The sequence below is a fragment of the Saccopteryx bilineata genome, chromosome 4, assembly GCF_036850765.1.
Source record: "Saccopteryx bilineata isolate mSacBil1 chromosome 4, mSacBil1_pri_phased_curated, whole genome shotgun sequence".
In the NCBI taxonomy this organism is placed as follows: domain Eukaryota; kingdom Metazoa; phylum Chordata; class Mammalia; order Chiroptera; family Emballonuridae; genus Saccopteryx; species Saccopteryx bilineata.
In genome coordinates, this window is record NC_089493.1 from 263,893,723 (window position 1) to 263,915,602 (window position 21,880).

General features: G+C 45.2%; 1 protein-coding gene across 1 annotated transcript; it reads left to right on the plus strand.

The window, feature by feature from the left end:
* The first annotated feature begins 1,107 nt into the window (after positions 1-1,107).
* On the plus strand, positions 1,108-7,271 carry SERPINE1 (serpin family E member 1). The gene is made up of 9 exons (XM_066274448.1): positions 1,108-1,228; positions 1,551-1,822; positions 2,446-2,679; positions 3,205-3,399; positions 4,198-4,396; positions 5,463-5,563; positions 5,669-5,755; positions 6,336-6,419; positions 6,702-7,271. The coding sequence occupies exons 2-9, from the start codon at positions 1,552-1,554 to the stop codon at positions 6,737-6,739; spliced, it is 1,209 nt and encodes a 402-aa protein (XP_066130545.1). The 5' UTR covers positions 1,108-1,228; position 1,551; the 3' UTR covers positions 6,740-7,271.
* Positions 7,272-21,880: the final 14,609 nt, after the last annotated feature.

Genomic DNA, 21,880 nt, shown 5'->3' on the forward strand with positions numbered 1-21,880 from the left:
ACCCCGGAGCACCCTGCCCTCGTGCCCACAACACTCAGGCCATACACCCAAGTGTACCTGACCTGCCAGACCCCCAAATGCACTAGTCCAATCCCACACAATCGCCCCTAGCTAACTTCCACCCTCTACAGAATTCTTGGGTCTCTTCCACTTCTAACTCAATGGCTAGGAGCATACCCCACAAACCAGCCAGGAATTGACGCCCTTGCGTCCCTCCCTCCTTGTGCTGCTCCAGCCCTCCAAGTGTCTGCATCTGGAGGAAGAGGATAAGGCTTACTTCTCCCCAGTCACAGCAGGAAGATCACAGAAACAAAATTTACAAATTGGGCTCCTAATTCCTTAGCAAGACTTTGCCCTCATAATCCCTGGTCCCTCTACCACCCCACCCAGCACACCTCAAACCCCCGCCAGACAGGGCTGTTAACACAAAAGAGAGCCCTCAGGGCACCTCAAGAGTCTGGACACGTGGGAGAGTCAGCCATGCATCACCGGACACTGCAAAGGGAGGAGGGGAAGACGGGAGGGTGTCCTCCACCAGGCTCATGTCTTAGACAGTCAAAACCCAGACAATCACATGGCACGCTCCGTGCCTTGTGGCTGCTGGGATGTGGCCAAGAGGAGGGAGGAGCATTCTCCCATGGTTGGCTGGTGTGTGGTGTGGACGATGCAGGCAGACAGAAGTCCACAGGATCGTTAGCTTCTTTGATAACCCTGTGCTGACCCATTTCCCCAAAGGAAAAGGAGGAAATGCAAACAGTTTTCCCACAAGCTGAGCACTGGGGCAAGTAATCTCAAACACCGGGCATGTGGAGCTCTCTGGCACTGCGGGGACATGCTGGCAGAACATTCAAAGAGAGAGGGATACAGGAGGGCAGCAAAATCAAGGGAGGCCCTTGGGCCAAGGCTGTCGAGGTTTGCTCAATCGTTCCTGACCCCTCTCACACACGTACACACACACACAGCAGCACGCACGCACATGCCTCAGCAAGTCTTCCAGAGCCAGAAAGTGGGTGGGGCTGAACCATGAGTTCATCTATTTCCTGCCCACTTCTGGTATAAAGTGAGGCAGTTGTCTCCTTAACAGCACAGCTGTGCCTGGCTGCAGGACCAAGGGCACTGTCAAGAGAGACACACCCACTCGTCAGCAGCGGAATCACCACAATCATCAGCAGCAGCAGCAGCAGCAGCGGGACAAACTGCCAGTCACGAGAAACTTTGAGATCTTCAGGTAAGAGAAAAACAAACTTTCTCCATCTCCTTCTTTAGGTTAAGGTAGAGAATGCCCCTCCACAGAACCTCTCCACCCAAGATTCCCACTTTGCCTCTGTTCATCCCCTCCCCACACCTGCAGCCTTGAGTTGCCCTGCCATGGCAGTGACTGCAGAATCTGAACCTGTCATAGCTTCTGAATGAACCTTGCCCTCATGTTCATTTACCGCCTGTCAGCACCAAACATGGGAAGCCTGGCATGGCTGGGAGGCCGTCTCCCCTCCCCATTCACCATCCTTTTAGAACTATTCCTTCATCAGATTCTTACCCACTTGCCCTAGGATGCGAACGTCTCCAGTCTTTGCCTGCCTAGCTCTGGGCATGGGCCTCATCTTTGGTGAAGGATCTGCCTCATATCATCGCCAGTCAAAAGCCGCCCAACTGGCCACAGACTTTGGAGTAAAGGTGTTTCAGCAGGTGGCACAGGCTTCCAAGGACCGCAACGTGGTTTTTTCTCCCTATGGGGTGGCCTCGGTCCTGGCCATGCTGCAGCTGACAACGAGAGGGGAAACCAGGCAGCAGATCCAAGCAGCAATGCAATTCGAGATTGAAGGTGAGAGATGGGGTCAAGGAGGCAGTAGGCACTCACACAGCCATCACAGAACTGGGGTGGAGCCAACCAGAAGCGGAGGAAAGGCTGACTCCAGCTCAGCTGAGCCAACACCTGTACTGCCATGTCACTGGGACTACCATACCCTTTGTCACTTAGCCCTTGACCAGTTGCAGAGTTTACAGGCCTGTGGATTTGGTGTAAAACAACCTTGCATCACAATGTATTAGCTGCATAACCTTAACCCCCTGAGGCACAAAATGGGAATAATAAAAGTACCTAGCACAGAGGGCTGCTGCAAGGATTAAGTAGAATTGTGCATATGAAACGCTTTGTCCAGCTATTACTATTATTATTATGAGAAAAAATTTAGGGCTCGTAACTTAAAAACAGGAAAATATTCTAACCCAAAGAAAGGGTTAGGACCTGAGATTTTTGAGAAAAAGAAGGAGATGCAGAAGAGATTAGGTTTGGAATAAAATATCCCTCCAGAGACACGTAGGGGAGCAGAAGAGCCCCATCCATGCGGGCTGGGTGAGGTTTCTCATGGGGAAAGTTGGCCCAGCCTAGATGGGGCCCTTTGGCTGAACATGAGCCTGATGGGTCCTTTCCTTCCTCTGGCACAGAGAAGGGCATGGCCCCTGCCCTCCGCCAACTGTACAAGGAACTCATGGGGCCATGGAACAAGGATGAGATCAGCATCGCCGATGCCATCTTTGTCCAGCGGGACCTGGAGCTGGTCCCAGGCTTCATGCCTTACTTCTTCAAGCTGTTCCGGACCACAGTCAAGCAAGTGGACTTCTCAGAGGTGGAGAGAGCCAGGTTCATCGTCAATGACTGGGTGAAGAGACACACGAAAGGTGAGCAGGCGGAGGAAGGAGGCTGGTCTCAAGGGCCTACTGAGAAAGGGGATTGGGAAACAATCCCAAATATCCCACTCTCCCTCTCAGCGTTCTCATCTTTGTATGTCAAGTGCTTTAAGAATTAGAGTCATACTTTTCATAATTAGGCCTTCTCATGAACCAACACTAAAGGCATCCCTAAAAAGTGCTGTAAGATTTCATTAAAATGGCAATAACCATGATGAGGAGCACACACAACCCTTCAAGACTACAAGGGAGCGAAGTAAGGGAAGACTTAAGTTTCCAGCTCTGATACTGGATAGGATCCCAGGCCCAAGAAAGTGTGGTGAGCTGGGAGGCTTTCTGAGACTGTTAAGAAGATAAAACAGGTTGAAAGTAGCTAGAGTGGTTCACCTAAATCCCCAGGCTATCTTCTGAATGGATTGCTTTAACAGACACACATCCACTAGGCCTGGGAGCTGAAGGGAACTATCTAAGAGGATTAAAAAATACCTAGCTCCTGACCACCTGGTTTTCCCATAGGCATGATTAGTGACTTACTTGGTGAAGGGGCCGTGGACCAGCTGACACGCCTGGTGCTGGTGAATGCCTTGTACTTCAATGGCCACTGGAAGACACCCTTCCCAGAGTCGCACACCCATCACCGCCTCTTCCACAAGTCTGATGGCAGTACCGTCTCAGTGCCCATGATGGCTCAGACCAACAAATTCAACTATAGTAAGTGCAAGACTCCCTTCCCACCTATTAGACCTCATCCCTGGGTGTTTGCCTCTAAGGGAGGAGAAATCCTAGAATACAGCCCAACTTTAACAAAGACTGCCCAAATAGGAGACACTAGGATAACTGGAGCAGCAGAAAGAAGCTGAAATCCAGCAATTCTCTCAGGCCCACATTTTGCCACTTGCCTGTGGTCCCTCATACTCATGTATTGCTATGTGATTACCTGGGGCTCACAAATCCTGCTGGGGAAGGGGCTATGTGTAAGTTGAGATTCAGAAGATAAAGATTGAAATGAATTAGTGACTGGGTATGGGAGAGAGGGGAGTGAATATAAAGAAAGCTAGAAAGAGACAGAGAAACCAGAAGACCCTGAATTGGCAGACTAGGAGGAAAATGGAAACGAAAACACTGGATAGGGAAGCAGTGGGTGTGGAAACCTCAAAAGCCAGAATGGAAAGCAGGCTTCCAAAAAGAGTGGAGGAGACAGGAGAACTAGTTGAAAACCCAGTGCTGGGTGAGAATCAACAAGAGCTGGGGCTATTTTCTTTCTTTTTCTAAAGATGTTATTTATTGATTTTACAAAGAGAGGTGAAGGTGGGTGGGTGGGAAATGAGAAGTCTCAACTCAGTTGCTGAACTTCAGTTGTTCATTGATTGCTTATCGTATGTGCCTTGACCGGGCAAGCCCAGGGCCTCGAACCAGCAACCTCAGCACTCCAGGTCGAGGCTCTATCCAGCACCACAGGCCAGGCAGAGCTGGAGCCAATTTCCATGTGCCATCTTTCTGTCTTCCCAGCTGAGTTTTCCACACCTGATGGCCATTATTATGACATCCTGGAATTGCCCTACCACGGGGACACTCTCAGCATGTTCATTGCTGCTCCCTATGAAAAAGAGGTGCCTCTCTCTGCCCTCACCAACATTCTGGATGCCCAGCTCATCAGCCAGTGGAAAGGGAATATGACCTGCCTGCCCCGCCTCCTGGTTCTGCCCAAGTAAGCCACCCTTGCTCTCGCCCCACTTGCCAATGCCCTAATTTCCTCTGTCTTCCACTTCTCCGCCCTCCTGAAAGCACTGCCCCCATGTTGAATTTCCAGATGGGATGTTTGCAGGGCAGGGACATGTGTGGGAGGCTGATGGGAAATACTCTGGCCTGGGCTTAATTAAGATTCCTCTTGTCATCCCTCCCTCCGTTTCTACTGGAGGGCAAGGAGTTTTATAGACTATGCCTTCACATATACCCCCTCAAAATAGCCAGTGAAAGCCAACCAAAGGAAGAGCCAGAGAAATGATAGAGGTCGGAGGCTAAATCTGCCTTCACCTTTTTATGAATGCCCCTTACTCCCACCCCCGTCTCTTCAAGACAATATCCAAACACAGGGGACGGAAGGAATTACTTCTGCAGATGGAGCTGTTGGAACCACAGCTTCTAGCTGGCTTCCAACAAAGCAGATTTTTTTAAGTCCTTCTGCAGAAGCAAAGAGGGTAGAGAAGGGTGAGGCTGGGTAATTCCAGAATTGTAGGGAAGCTTCCCACCATGCTTACTCCATATTCCCATATACTATAATGTCAGGCTCTGGAAAAGAGAATTTAGTTGTTCTCTCTCTCTCTCTCTCTCCCTCTACCTCTCCCCAAAATTGAGGTAATTAGCTGGGCCCTGATGGAAAGCAGAGGGCACCCGTAAGCCCTCATACTCATGTATTGCTTGAGTCCTCTTCAGGGTTAGCTCTCAGAAACACAATCTACTGACCACAGTTTTGTTCAAATAGCCTTGCAGGAGAATTTGCCCCTGGTCTCCCAGCCAGACTGAAGAAAATACTACCTTACTTGAGAAAAGCAATTAGTCATAAGTTTAAGGGGGTTTAGAAGATTGCAGAAGAATGTTCACTGATATTAGAACCTCTAGCAAGCAGATGGACTTTGCAAAACGATTTGTAATAACAGGCCTGCCTCTTTAACTTTCACATTGGTCCCACTCCTGTATGGCTCCAGGGTGACAGCAAGATTGGGAGGAGTGGCGGGAGGTAGCCCGAGCTTGATCTGTTTCCTATCCTGTCACAGGTTCTCCCTGGAGAGTGCAGTTGACCTCAGGAGGCCCTTGGAGAACCTGGGGATGACCAACATGTTCAGTCCAAGCCAAGCGGACTTCTCAAGTTTTTCAGGTAAAATTTTTTCCTTTCACTTTCTCATCTTAGTGGACTGTGCGGCCCCAAAGGAGCTTTTCCCTGAAAACTATGGCTGATCTTTCTTGTATCTACCTGTTTCAGATCGAGAGCCTCTTTACGTATCACAGGCACTGCAAAAAGTGAAGATCAAGGTGAATGAGAGAGGCACGGTGGCGTCCTCTTCCACAGGTGAGTCAGGCTCAGGGGAGGCCTGGCAAGTCTCGGCCCAAGGCTTACAGGAGGGGCTGCTACGGCACCCACACCCGGGACGATCCCCCTCTGTCCTGCTCCACCAGGTCTCTCCTCAAAGAGCAGCTCTTCTTGTGCGGGGAGTATTGCCCTTTCCTCACCAGAATTTCTCAGGCTAGAAAATGGGTCTGCTTTCTCTGCGACCCTATCCCCTTACCCAATGGCTCTTGAGGTCCTTTGAATGTGAAAGGCCTCCCAAAGGAAAGCCTGGGTTGTTCTCACAGTGGCTAGTTAACTTAAGGAACTTGCTTAGCAATATGCCCTCCAAGGGTTTTAGATGAATGTCTGTTGGTAAAAGAGTAGCTGATAGATCTCTACCAAACTTCTGGAGGAAACCAGGCCTCAGAGAACCCCTCTCAACTTTTAAGGTTCATGCCCAACAGAACGAGTCTTCTAAAAATCACTTCTCCTCCTGAGTATTGCTGCTAGACAGAAGGCTGATGTCAATGGATCACTTGTGATGAATCCAGAACCAGCACCACTGTCCCTCTGTTCTGAGACACTGTCCTTTCTCTTCCAGCCATTACCGCCTCCGCCCGAATGGCCCCTGAGGAGATCATCATGGACAGACCTTTCCTCTTCGTGGTGCGGCACAACCCCACAGGTGAGCCGGTTTGGGGCACCAGGTCAGACAGGTGGAAACACGCTTCTGACCCCAACACTCTAGGCAAGGAATCCGTGACTCTGTCCCTCTTCTCCCCAGAGACAGGGCTCTGTCATAGACAGAGTGCTGCGTCAGGACCCCAGTCCTAGCTTAGCCACTACGGCAGCTGTGACCGCAAACATCTCACTCATCTTTTCACGCCCTAGAGCGTCCATGACCTTCAGGGTTGGTGGGCTGTGCCATTCCTCCCAGTTCTCATCTCTGTGATTCTTCCATCCTCAGGGACGGTCCTTTTCATGGGCCAAGTGATGGAACCCTGACCATGAACAAAGAAGCCCTCATCTGGGACAGAACTGGAGATAAATCAGAGAAGAAGAAACTACAAAGAAAATAACTTCTAATTACTCTTTTTGGAGAAAGAGAAAACACTTCTTTTTTTTTTTTTTTTTTTTAAATGGTAAATCTGCCTTTTAGATCTCAGCCTCTTCCAAGGAGGGAAAGAGGCCCTTTCAGTAAGACTCGCCAGTGGAGGCCCTGGGAGGGCCTCCAAAGCACAGCTCCCTGAAGCTCTCAAACCAGACTCTAAAGCTCTCAGAGCCGCTTGTACAGCTGTTCCTGCCTGTCGCTCCACCTGTTCAGGTGTTCAGATCTGGATCCCACTGAGGCCCTGGCAGGTGGCACCACAGGGCTCACAGGGGCTTTCGTGTGCTTCGTAGAAACTACTTGTGTTCCAGTCACGTTGCCGTCGCTCTCGCACTGTCTGCCGCTGCTGAGGCTGGCGACAGGCCGGAGACCAGCGGAGGAAACACCTGTCGTTGTAAGATCCGTCCTTCCCAGCTCAGAGGTGCCATGGAGTGGCAGAGCAACTGCCCACCCAGTGCGGAGACCACCCTGGCCTGGCCATCTCCTTCCCCAGGAGCAGTGAGCATATATTATTTCAGAGTGTAGGTGACTTGTTTACTCATAGAAGCAGGTTTCTGCTTCCCACAAACTTTATTTTGCAGAAAGAGAGGAAGAAGGTATGCCTGGCTCTTGGCTCCAATTTCCTAGTAAGGAGAATGGGATGCCAGAGGTGTGCTTGAATATTTATCACATTCTTGTGTGCTTGTTCAAGAGAAAGAGGACAATCAAGAAAAGCATCTTATTTAAACTTGCTTAGAGAGTTCCTTTGTGGTCTGTGTCATTGCATCTCAGGAGTTTGGCCACATAACTGCCATAACCCTCTGGAGAGCGAGCGGGAGGGGCTCACACTGCCACCTTGTGGCTGCCCGAACCCCATCGCTCTTCTTTCCTTGCCTTTCCTCATGCTGGATTCGGACCCCTGACAAGATTATCCAACCTTAGTCCATTTTAGGAACCAAAAGGATATGGTGGGTGAGAGAGACTAGAATGTGGATGGAGTGGTTTCAGAATTTTCTAATATATTTAGGAGCAGGAGTGTAAAGGGATGCACGATTTAGCAGGACAGAACTTTCCCCAATTATAGGGTGACTCACAGCCGCATTGGTGACTCACTTCAATGTGTCATTTCCGGCTGCTGTGTGTGAGCAGTGGACACGTGAGAGAGAAAGGGAGAGAGGAAATAAAAGGAAAATAGAGACAGCTAACTTGGGTTCAACTAACTACCTTAGTTAGAGAGTCTTTCTGAAAACCAACTAGCAAGGGGCTACGGCATGAAGACCAGTTTCTTAAAGAATTGCACACAGATGTTGAATGAATGAAACCTAATAGACTCCTAATCATCCCATTGTGCTCGTTTTTCCTTTTTCATTATGCACTGGACAGTGATAGTCACACACCGTACTCACAAGGATACCCAAATGTGGGATCCAAGGTTCTTAAAATTGTGTTGAATTAAATGCTTTTTCACTTCTGATATATAAAAAGTATTTATTTTAAAAAAATAATAAAATAAATAAAAAGAATATTCCAAAACAGTCCCTGCCTTTATTTTCCACATTTCACAGTGTACAAAATCAAAATTCTTATGGTTCATAATCCTCTCGGGTGACAGGGAGCTTTAGGAAACATACACACACGTGTCCAGGCACGTTGACTTGAAGGCCCCAGGGACATGTTATGTGGTCATGATTCTCCCTCCCGGCATCATCCTCACAAAGGAAAGAGGGTTCCCCCAAACATCTTACACCCCCCCGCTCAGAGAGGCCCTCTTACACCCACTCTCCCTGTGAGTTCCCATCTCCATTCATGCCATTTCCTTCTACCACCAAATGCCCCGATCTCCTGCACCTACCTCTCTCCCCACTTCTCAAAACCCCGTTTTCTTCAGCCGTATTCCCATGGATCCAGTCAACATCATCACACTCCACTTGGCATTTACTGATTTTTCCTTTTCCTGGTATGCAGCAATGCTTTTATTCATGTGTGTTTAAGTGTGCATGATATCCCCCACTCCCATCTTCGTATCAAGGTTCCTTGAAAACAAGGCTATTTTGCTATACACACTCTTCATATCCTCCTTAAAATGGCATCCTAAAGTCTTTTATTCTCTTCCTCTAGCATCTTGAAGACCCTTCCCAGAAGACAAAAGTTCTCCAATTAGTTTCTGTTCATACATTCAAAAATAATTGTTTATCCTGACCAGTGGTAGTGCAGTGGATAGAGCACTGACCTGGGACACTGAGGTCCCAGATTGAAACTCCAAGGTCGCCTGCTCAAGCATGGCTCATCTGACTTGAGCACAGGATTGCCAGCTTGAGTGTGGGATCGTTGACATGACCCTATGGTCATTAGCTTGAGCCTAAGGGCCTCCGGCTTGAAGCCCAAGGTCACTGGCTTGAGTAAGGAGTCACTGGCTCAGCTGGAGCCCCCTGGTCAAGGCATGTATGAGAAGCAATGAACAACTAAAGTGCCACAACTACAAGTTGATGCTTCTCATTTCTCTCCCTTCCTGTCTCTCTCTCTCTAAATAATAATAAAAATAAAAATAATAATAATAGTTTAAGCTGAAAAAAAAAAATACCAAGAACTACCTGTCAAAATTGTGTACCACAAGTTCCAGGACCCTCAAGACAAGACTAATAGATCCAGCCCTTGGAATCCTTGATCATATCTTAATAGGAAATAATTATCATCTGGTGGAGGGGAGTACTGGTCAAAACACTGCCTTACTGTTAAGAGGTAGTGAGTTCTGTATTACTGGAAGTGTTCTAGGAAAGCCAGATGACCACTGGATGGGGATGCTTCAGTGGCCAGGGAATAACACGAGATGATTTTTTTTAACTGTTAAAAAAGACATGCTTATTGTAAGACATACAACAGTTCAAATGGGTAAAAGTGAAAACTTAAGAACCCCAAGTTTCTTGGGCGGTCTCTTAGAACTTTGCTAAGCATTTCTAAGAATATCTAAAATATTTGTTACTTGTATCCCTTGCACTTTTATCCCTATGAACATGTGCTTGTTTATCCATAGAATAACTTCCTCGTGGTGGAACTAAGTATCTTTTAAAAACCTCCCAATCCTGCAATTCTGATTCTGGTAATACAAACATTTTCAAATGGCACAAAACAATCAAAAGTGATCATTTGCACTTGACCAGGCAGTGGCGCAGTGGATAGAGTGCTGGACTGAATGTGGAGGACCCAGGTTCGAGACCCTGAGGTCGCCAGCTTGAGCGCGGGTTCATCTGGTTTGGGCAAAGCTCACCAGCTTGATTGAACCTAAGGTCGCTGGCTCAAGCAAGGAGTCACTCGGTCTGCTGTAGCTCCCTGGTCCAGGCACATATGAGAAATCAATCAATGAACAACTAAGGAACCACAGCGAAGAATGAATGTTTCTCATCTCTCTCCCTTCCTATCCCTCTCTCTGACTCTGTCTCTGCCACAAAAAAAAAAAAAAAAAAAAAAAAAAAAAAGGGATCATTTGCCAGGTTAGAATCTTAACTTTTTTCAAGCTTAAATAAGGCTTCACAACTTTCCTAAGTAAACCCACTGCTATAAATAAAGATAAATTTTAGACCTTGAACTAAAAAGAACTTTCACATCATCATTCTCTCTAAAATTATGTTAGACTGCCTTGGAGCAAATTTTGATTATGATGTAACTCCATACAGGGTATTCATTCATTTACTCACTCCCCAATCATTCAACATATAGCAGAAGCCGTCTCACTGCCCTTTCCATTCCTGTTTTCCTCTCAAGGTTCATCAGGGGCATTCTTGGGTGTCTCAGAGTGATAACATTAAGAGCGATTTTCAACTGCTGTGTTGTAAGAATTTTTAAAATGCGCAAAACCTATTTAGTCAGAGGCACTGACCTCTTTTCCCATAGATTGTCAAATAAAGAAATGACAACAGCTAACACAATAACAGCCATCCAGTGTGAACAAATCAAAATTGTACCTACTTTTTGTCATATCAGCAAAGAAAATATTTTTTGGTGTGCCACAATTTTTTTTTTTTTTCTGAAGCTGGAAACGGGGAGAGAAAGACAGACTCCTGCATGCGTCCCACCGGGATCCACCCGGCACGCCCACCAGGGGGCGACACTCTGCCCACCGGGGGCGATGCTCTGCCTCTCCGGGGCGTCGCTCTGCTGCGACCAGAGCCATTCTAGCGCCTGGGGCAGAGGCCAAGGACCCATCCCCAGCGCCCGGGCTATCTTTGCTCCAATGGAGCCTCGGCTGCAGGAGGGGAAGAGAGAGACAGAGAGGAAGGAGAGGGGGAGGGGTGGAGAAGCAAACGGGCGCTTCTCCTGTGTGCCCTGGCCGGAAATCGAACCCAGGACTTCTGCACGCCAGGCCGACACTCTACCACTGAGCCAACCGGCCAGGGCCCACAAAATTTTTGTAATTAGTTTATATGTACCATAAAATGAAAAAGGTTGAGACTGACCAGGTGGTGGCACAATAAATAGAGCACTGGCCTGGGATGCTGAGGACTCAGGTTAGAAACCCCAAGGTTGCCAGCTTGAGCATGGGCCCATCCAGCTTGAGCATAGGGTCTCTAGCTTGAGCATGGGCTCATAGATATTACCCCATGGTCATTGGCTTAAGCCCAAGGTCCTTGGCTTGAGCAAGGGTCACTGGCTTGGCTGGAGCCCCCTGGTCAAGGCACATATGAGAAGCAACCAATGAACAACTAAGGAGCACAACTATGAGTTGATACTTCTCATCTCTCTCCCTCCCTGTCAGTCGTCCCTGTCTGTCCCTCTTTCTCTTGCTCACTAAACATAAAAAAGAGAAAGATTGAAAATCACTGCATTAAGATATTCCAAGGAGGCTTGACCTGTGGTGGCGCAGTGGATAAAGCCCCGACCTAGAACACTGAGGTCGCCAGATTGAAACCCTGTGCTTGCCTAGTCAAGGCACATATGACAGTTGATTCTTCCTGCTCCTCCCCCTATCTTAAAAGTGAATAAATTTAAAAAAGGTTTTTTTAGAAGACGTTCAAAAGAGATGTGCTCGTTTGACACCTTCTCCTAATGGATTTCTCTCTTCAAGTTTGCCTTCTTCAAGCTTTCGCTTTGTCAAAAGCTGATCTAGTTAGTTAGAAGGGACCAAAGCCCATTCAAGCCTGGAAGGAAGGTTCCTCTCTCTTCTTAGAAAGCCAGTGGGAACCAGGGCATGACCCACAGAAAAGGAGGCCCAGAATAGGTGGCTCACTAAAGCTACTCTCAGATTTAGAAAGCAGTGTTCTCTTTTAACCTCTGTGAGTTTTTCATCTTCTCTTTACAACTGGCAAGCTCTGTAGGACAAAGATATTGTTGTAGTAGAGAAAAAAGGCCAGGGAAGCTATTTGGCCTACTTCTGACTTAGACCATAGACAAAAACTATATGTGGCCTGATCCAATTCACAAGATATTTCTATACATACTGAGATTTGTGGCCAGAACTTCAGCCGGTACTAAAGTACCAGTATTCATCTTCCTGCAGGAACATTTCTTCCTTTTGTGCAGATCGCCCTTTGGGGCTCATAGGGGCAGTTGTGGTCATGAAAGCAAGAGTCCAAGAATTCAGGGACACCAAGAACCAGATGTGTCTTTCATCCTCCCAACACCCTGAAAATCTGACCAATCCAGGCACTGGGCTAGCTGTTGAGTTACTCATCTGTAACAAATATACTTAGAAACCAGAAGAGCCTCTTTTTTCAACAAGATGCTTCAAAAAGCAGAACAAGTGAGCTTCAATTCTGCAGTATACAGTTCAAAAATGGTCTCTATATGCTGAGAAGACTAAGAAGAAAAGAGTTCTCCAGAAGGCCTCGTGACAGCAGAGGGCATCTGCTCCAGAGGTGTCCCATTTCACAGTGCCCTCTGCTTTTCTTTTCTTATTTATTTATTTATTTATTTTTTGTATTTTTCTGAAGCTGGAAACGGGGAGAGACGACAGTCAGACAGACTCCCGCATGCGCTGGACCGGGATCCACCCGGCACGCCCACCAGGGACCACGCTCTGCCCACCACGGGGCGATGCTCTGCCCCTCCGGGGCATCGCTCTACCACGACCAGAGCCACTCTAGCGCCTGGGGCAGAGGCCAAGGAGCCATCCCCAGCGCCCGGGCCATCTTTGCTCCAATGGAGCCTTGGCTGCGGGAGGGGAAGAGAGAGACAGAGAGGAAGGAGGAGAGGGGATGGAGAAGCAAATGGGCACTTCTCCTATGTGCCCTGGCCGGGAATCGAACCCCCGCACGCCAGGCTAACGCTCTACCACTGAGCCAATCGGCCAGGGCCCCCTCTGCTTTTCTAAACTATTCTGCGGACAGAGATGATAACGCAGCCTCTCTGTGCGAAGCCTGCCCAGCCCGCTTGGCTTTGCCTGGGCCCCAATCTTGGCTGTTCCAAGTCTCTCTTCCTCTCTATTTCTTTAGAGATAAAGAACCGAGAAGATCTGCTTCCAGTATCATGACTACAGATTTCTTGTAAACCTCACATAGTGGAACTATTTATCTCCCTGGCTAAGTATGCACAATGAGTATGAACTTTTTCCCTCAATGGCAAAAAATATTCTATCGCAGAAAACTTGTCAAGGAGACACCATCTGTTTCCAAACCATTTTTAAAAGATGGTTCCACAAGTAAGTTTTGTTGTGCTAATAGTAGCAAAAAACCTACTCTGTAGAGAGAAGGAAACTGACAGAGTGAGACTGAGTAACTTGCTGTGCTATTGTTACTTAGCCCCAGGCAGTCGGGCATGTCTGTTCTCCTCACTGCTACCCGGTAGCTGTACACCTTCTCTATGGCATCTGTGAACCCGGTTTCTGTGAACACACAGCAGAGCTCAGTTGAAGTCAGGAGCAAAGGTGCTGCCCTCATGTGCCAGTCACAGCACGTTCTCCATTTACACCTCTGCCTTACCAGCCTGAACACCAGCATCCTGAACATAGCCTTTGATCCCCTAGCCACAAGATGTCGCTGGGACTTCAGTGGAAAGCTGTTCTTTGAAGCAAAACAGCTGTGGCTTCCACCAAAACCTTGCCAAGTTTGAGTTCCATTCAATTTATTTGTTTTTTTTTTTTTTACTTTATTCATTTTAGAGAGGAGAAAAAGAGAGAGAGAGAAAGAGAGAGAGAGAGAGGGAGAGAGAAGGGAGGGAAGAGCAGGAAGCATCAACTCCCATATGTGCCTTGACCAGGCAAGCTCAGGGTTTCGAACCAGCGACCTCAGCATTCCATGACGATGCTTTATCCACTGCAGCACCACAGGTCAGGCTGAGCTCCATTCAATTTAGTAAGTACTTATTTAAAAGCTTAACTTTATTCTAGGTGCTGTGAAGTACTTTTTAATAAAGTTTTATTTAAAAAATTAAATTTAAAGGGATGACATTGATCAATAAGAATACATAGGTTTCAGGTAGACATTTCTATGACATTTGAACTTTTGATTATGTTGTGGTGAAGCACTTTTTAAAAAGTGTAAGTGATGTTTCTGACTATCAAGTACCTAAGGAGAATGAATAGACACCAAAAAGCTGAAACACTAGAGTCACCGCAAAGATGGTTGAAAGGAACTCTGTAGCTAGACTAGAGTGTAAAGACCCACCAGGAGTGGCTGCTTGATTGAAACTTAAGCGATGAATAAGATGAATGTAGGTCCATGGAGAGGGAATGGCAGGGAGTTCCAGAAAACAGTGTGAACAAAATCACAAAGTAAAAATAATAACAAGGCAGGTTCAAGGAACACACCCGAGGATGAAATCCCAAGTTGTCATATTGGTTTTTAGACTACTCCCTTCCTCCTCTGCTAACCCAGCCAGTTGTCTCTCCCTCTCTTCCATATACCATCTCCTAGTCTAGTCAGGCAAGTCTGATCAGTGACTCTTTGATAACCATGCTTTTATGATACCTGTCATGTCCCAGATTTATAGTCTGCAAGCCCAGGAAAAAGCAGTGACACTGACCACAATGGAAAGCCTAGAGATGGGATGATTTCAGGGAAAGGCCGGAGTAAGTAACTCTTTTTGGCAAGTGAAGTTTGAGATGACAATGGAATTTCAAATGGGTGATCCAATATACATTTATTCAGCAAGTATCAGGTGCCTTCTGTGCGTCAGGCACTGTGCTAGGTACAGTAGAAACAGCAAAACAAGATAGTTTACCATCTAGCAGGAATAACAGATATTAAACATATACCACTAAATATGAAATTAAAATTTAGCACATTTGGCATGAGAAGATTTAAATATATAGGTTTGACAATTGTCATAATTGAAGCCAGTCAATAAGCACTGTGCAGGGTGCTATGAAAAAGTAAAAGATGAATAAGACACCGCCATAAACAAACCAAAAAGACACTGCTCAAAGAGGAGTTTACAAACCAGCTGGAAAAATGAGGCCGAATCACACATTCCACCAATGGATAATATAGCATGAGTGGCACCGATGGCAATGCCATGCCCAGTGAAGGTGGAGTGAGGGCACTGGTGTGATTTCAGGCTACTCCACTGCTGCCCTAGGAATTGATCCTATGACCCTCTGCTAGAGCCTTACTTATCCTCCATCACCCCATCCCCACCTCATTCCCTCCTGGACCAAAGTCCTGCTGGGTGCACAAATTGGCCAAGGCCAGCAGACACACCAATGCTTCAGGTGAAGAGAAGGCTGCAAAAACCAATAACTGAAAATTTTTAATTTATTTATTTATTTATTTATTTATTTATTTTGAGAGATAAGTGCCTGGCACAGTGGACAAACCATCAACCTAGAACGCTGAGGTCGCCAGTTCAAAACCCTGGGCTTGCCAGGTCAAGGCACATATTGGAGTTGATGCTTCCTGCTCCTCCCCCCCTTCTCTCTCTCTCTAAAATGAATAAATAAAATCTAAAAGAAAAAAGAGAAGATTGAAATATCTAGATTTGACAACCAGATATACAATTATATTTGAAGCTAATTAACAAGCATGGTGTAGGGTGCTGTAAAGAAATAAAAGATGAGTAAGACACCACCCAACGAGGAGCTTATGATCCAGTTGGAGAGATGAGGCCAGCTCACACATGCAACTACTTTGATTCTTTTTTCTTGTTCTCTACTTAGATGAGTATCAACTTCAGTTGGTTGGTCTGTTACAGGAATCTCTCCAATTTACCCCTCTGCATTTCATCCTTGCGCCTAGATTCCCAAAACTGCTTCCTAGATGACCTTCCAGCCTTCCATTTTTCCTTTCAAATTGTCTCCCACATTTAAGATTAATTTTTTTGCCTGACCAGGTGGTGGCGCAGTGGATAAGAGCATTGGCCTGGGAAGCTAAGGACCCAAGTTCAAAATCCTGAGGTTGCCAGCTTGAGTGCTGGCTCACCAGCTTGAGTGCAGAGTGCTAATTTGAGCGTGGGATCATAGACATGACCCCATGGTAGCTGGCTTGAGCCCAAAGTTCACTGGCTTGAGCAAGGGGTGACTGGCTTGGCTGCAGTCCCCCAGTTGAGACACATATGAAAAAGCAATCAATGAACAACTAAGGTGCCACAACTATGAACTGATGCTTCTCATCTCTCTCCCTTCCTGTCTGTCTATCCCTGTCTGTCTATCCATCTCTCTTTAAAAAATAAAAATAAATTTTAAAAAAATATTAATTTTCTTAAAACTGTGTTCACTGCCTGACCTGTGGTGGCGCAGTGGATAAAGCATCAACCTGGAAAGCTGAAGTTGTCAGTTCAAAACCGCGGGCTTGCCCGGTAAGGCACATATGGGAGTAGATGCTCCTCCCCCTGTCCCTTCTCTCTCTCTCTCTCTCTCTCTCTCTCTCTCTCTCTCTCTCTCTCTCTCTCTCTCTCAGATGAATAAAAAAACCCAAAACTATTTTCACTAAGCTATTCACTTGATCTGACAATCGTAACAACTCCCAACTACTCACTGCATCAAATCTGAACTCACCTGCGAACACAAGCCATACCGGACTCACTAAGTCATAGCCTCTCTACATTCATTCATCATTCACCAGCAATGAAGAATCTCAAGCACAATGTTTCCTAACTAGTTTAAACCACTTGAACTCTGTGATACTATACGAGCAAAATCCATATTTCTTTTTTTTTTTAATTCATTTTTAGAGAGGAGAGAGAGAGGGAGAGAGAGAGAGAAGAGAGAAAGACAGAGAGAGAGAAGGGGGAAGGAACTGGAAGCATCAACTCCCATATGTGCCTTGACCAGGCAAGCCCAGGGTTTCAAACCGGCAACCTCAGCATTTCCAGGTCGACGCTTTATCCACTGCGCCACCACAGGTCAGGCTAAATCCATATTTCTAACAATTCTCTCATGAATGTTATTGTTCTGCAGGTAGGAATACCACTTTGAGACAAAGAATTCTAGAAAGTGCCAGTTTTCCAAGAAGTGCAGGAGTTGACATCACTAGAACTTCCAAACTTCTGTGGGCTGTTGCCTCGTTGTCTGCTTTACATCCTTACTTGTCTTCTTATTATTCCCTTATATATAACATTCTCCTCTTCCCCATGAGAGAGGACACATCTCTTTTTTTTGCCTTCTGCCCCTCTTACACACTCTGATTCCTTCTTTTCATTCCATAATGATTTACTTTCTAAATCTAACAACTTGCTTTATTGATATTATTCTTGACCTCAAAAACAACACCAAGATAGTTCAACCAATGTGTATGTCATTGGCAAGCCTAAGGTATAGGCAGAGGAGAAAGGGAAATGAAAATGAAAAGTAGAAAAAAAAAGTAGAAGACAGAATCTGGGAAAGGGAAATAATGATGAATGATTGCAGCCATTATCAAGTATTTATAGTGTGTCAGATTCTTTTCATACATCCTCAGAACAATCTTGCAATCTCTTATCCTCATGTTTAAAATGAGAAAATGGAGAGTTAAATGACTCATCTAAGGCTAATAAGGGTCAGAGACCAGATTGCATCCCAGAGGAATTAAGCCCATTCTCCTGCAACTAGAGAACATTATCTCCATAACAAAGAGTAAAAAAGAACACAAAGTCAGACAGGTAAGACTTGACCAACAATTGCTTCAAGTGCTACTAAAAAATAATAGCACCATTAGTTACCAACAATTATCTAGAGATAGCCATTAAGTTTTCAACATGACAAAATTTAAGGTTTTTCTCTTATATGCAAACCACTTTACTTTACTCACGGACATACACATCCTCAGCTAAAAAGCTTGTATATGTATTTCAACTTACATCCTCCTGATCTTTACACTTGTGTCTGGGATATATCTGTTCCTTTTTAGTTTTGACCCATTCTAACCTTTCAAGATTCTTTTTATTTCTCCCCTTTTGCCTATTTCATGTTTCTCTACCTTTTCCTTACGTCATTTTTATATCAGTACCCCCTTTTCTCTTTTATTCTCATCTCCCTCATTACCTACACATTTGTTACTTTAAGAGGGTGTTGCTAGCACTGGAAGTCCTAACCACGGCAATCAGACAGGAAAAAGAAATAAAAGGCATCCAAATTGGAAAGGAAGAGGTAAAACTGTCATTATTTGCAGATGGCATAATACTATATATAGAGAACCCTAAAGATTCCACCAAGAAACTACTAGAACTGATAAATGAAGTAGCAGAATACAAAATAAATATCCAGAAATCAGTTGCGTCTTTTTGTTTTTTAGTGAGAGGAGGGGAGGCAGAGAGACAGACTCCTGCATGCACCCTGACTGGGATCCACTCGGCCAGCCCACTAGGGGGTGATGCTCTACCCATCTGGGGCAGTTGCTCCAATGGAGTTATTTTTTTTTAGCTACTGAGGTAAAGGCCATGGGATCCATCCTCAGCACCCCAGGCCAACTCACTCAAACAAATCAAGTCATAGCTGTAGGAGGGGAAGAGAGAGAGAGAGAGAGAGTGAGAGAGAGGAAGAAGAAGAAAAGAAGAAGAAGAAGGAAGAAGAAGAAGGAAGAAGAAGAAGGAAGAAGGAAGCAAATGGTCACTTCTCTTGTGTGCCCTGACCAGGGATTGAACCTGGGACATCAACATGCTGAGCTGATGCTCTACCACTAAGCCAACTGGCCAGGGCATCAGTTGCATTTTTATACATCAATAATGAACTATCAGAAAGGGAAACTTAAGAAAATCCCATTTACAACTGCATCCAAAAACAGAAACAAAAACAATTTAGGAATAAATTTAACCAAAGATGTAAAAGACCTGTACTCAGAAATTACACACTGAAGAAAGAAACTGAAGGAGATACAAATAAGTAGAAGCATATACCATGTTCATGGATAAGAATAATTAACATAATTAAAATCTTCACACTACCCAAAGTGATTCTTTCAAGATATCAATGTGTATTTCACAGAACTAGAAATATTATTCCAAAAATGTATATGGAGCCGCAAAAGACACTAAATACCACAACAATCTTAAGGAAGAAGAACAAAGTTGGAGGAATTACGTTACCTGATATCAAACTATACTACAGGGCCATAGAAATCAAAACAGCATGGTACTGGTATAAAAACAGACATCTAGATCAATGGAACAAATTAGAGAGCTCAAAAATAAACCCAGCCTTTATGATCAATATTTGACAAAGGAGCCTAACTGGTGGTGGCACAGTGAATAATACAGCATTGACCTGGGACACTGGGGTCCCAGGTTTAAAATCTTAAATGTAGACTTAAAACCATAAAAATAATAAAAAAAAACATAGGCAGTAAAATCTCAAACATTTCTCGTAGCAATATTTTTTCTGATATACCATATTTCCTCATGTATAAGATGCACCTTTTTGAAAACGTGGGGTCTAAATACTGGGTGTGTCTTATACAGTAGTTGTTAAGTCATTTAAGAAGTGTAGCATTTCAAATGCCATAGATGAAACTGAGGATGAGGCAATATATGACAACAGTGATTCATCATCAGACACATATGAGGATAAGCTAATGGACTGGAGTTTTGACAGAGATGAGGGGTTGTATGAATTTTATGATGAATAAAACTTGAGTTCAATAACTTTATGTAATACATTGTTTTTTCAAATTTTGGGCACCAAACCTAAGATGCGTCTTATAAATGGGAGGATTCTATACATGGGGAAATACAGTATTGCCTAGGGCAAGGGAGACAAAAGAAAAAATAAACAAATGGGACTACATCAAACTACAAAGGTTTTGCACAGCAATGGAAACCATCAACAAAATGAAAAGGTAACCCAATGAATGGGAGAACATATTCACCAATAATATATCTGATAAGGGATTAATATCCAACATTTATAAAGAACTTATAACTCAACACCAAAAAAAAAAATCCAATTTTAAAATTGGGTAAGGACCTGAATAGACACATCTCCAAAGAGTTCAAACAGACATATGAAAAGGTGCTCATCACTATTCACTAGAGAAATGTAAATTAAAACCACAATGACATATTACCTCATACTTATAAAAATATCTATCATCAATATATCAACAAACAAGTGATGGCGAGAATGTGAGAAAAGGGAACCCTCATGCACTGTTGGTGGAAATGCAGATTGGTGCAGCCAATGTGGAAAGCAGTATAAAGTTACAGTAGTTGTCAAAAAATTAAAAATTTAACTGCTTGCCCTGGCCAGTTGGCTCAGCGGTAGAGCATCGGCCCGGTGTGTGGAAGTTCCAGGTTCGATTCCCAGCCAGGGCACACAGGAGAAGCGCCCATCTGCTTCTCCACCCTTCCCCCTCTCCTTTCTCTTTGTCTCTCTCTTCCTCTCCTGCAGCCAAAGGCTCCATGGGAGCAAAGTTGGCTCAGGAGCTGAGGATGGCTCCATGGCCTCTGCCTCAGGCGCTAGAATGGCTCCCATGGCAAAGGAGCAACGCCCCAGATGGGCAGAGCATCGCCCCCTGGTGGTCATGCCAGGTGGATCCTGGTTGGTCGCATTTGGGACTCTGACTGCCTCCTCGCTTCTAACTTTGGAAAAATACAAAAAAAAAAAGTAACTGCTTTATGATCTAGCAATTCCAATTCTGGGGATATATCTGAAGAAATCCTAAATACTAATTCAAAAGAATATATGCACCCCTATGTTCACTGCAGTGTTATTTACAATAGCTAAGATCTGGAAGCAGCCCAAGTAGATGAGTAGATGAAAAAGCTGTGGTATATTTACACAATGGAAACTATTCAACCATAAAAAAAAAGAAGGAAATCTTACCCTCTGCAACATGGGTAGACCTGGAGAGTATTATGGTAAGTTAAATAAGCCAGTCAGAAAAATTCAAGTTTCATACAATTTCATTCATGAACAAAATAAATTAACAAATAAAATAGAAACATACTCACAAATACAAAGAACAGGCTGACAGCTGTCAGAGGGGAGGGGAATTTGGGGGCTGAGTTAAAAAGGTGAAGAAATTAAACAAAACAAAAACTCAGAGACAACAATATGGTTAATTACCAGAGGGAAAGGAGGGTGTGGGGAGGTGAAGGAGGATATGGGGGGGATAAATGGTGATGGACGGGAACTGGACTTGGAGTGGTTAACACAATACAATATACAGATGATGTATTATAAAACTGCACACCTGAAACCTAAATAACTTTATTAACCACCTCAATATATTCAATAAAAATGTTTAAAAAAAAAAAAGAGGGTGCTGTGTCTAAATGGGTTTTGGTAGATAGCTATTTTGAGCTCTACACTTTTCTCATTTCTGCCCCACTACCCTTTGTCTTACAGCCTTCCTCATCATTCCTCCTTCCCTACATCCAATTCCTACCCTGCTCCATCTCAATTGTCCACACCTCTCCATTATTAGTTCCTCCTACTTCTTCACAAACTCCAATGATCCTCCCACCCCTTTTCCCGCCTTTCCCCCTCCCCCAAGGTTCCAAAACGCGAGGATCTCATTGTCTTTCTCCCCCATCCTTCAACCAGCCCACCGGACAACCTTGTTACCATGACGACAGAGCTGCTCAGAGCTGAAGTCAAAGACCTGGTTGCCATGGCTTCCGCTTTTCCGCTTCCATCCCCGCCCGCGCCACCCGCAGCGTTGGCGCCTGCGCAAGTACTCAACGTAAAGGGGCCGGACAGGGCGGGGCCTCAAGCCGGA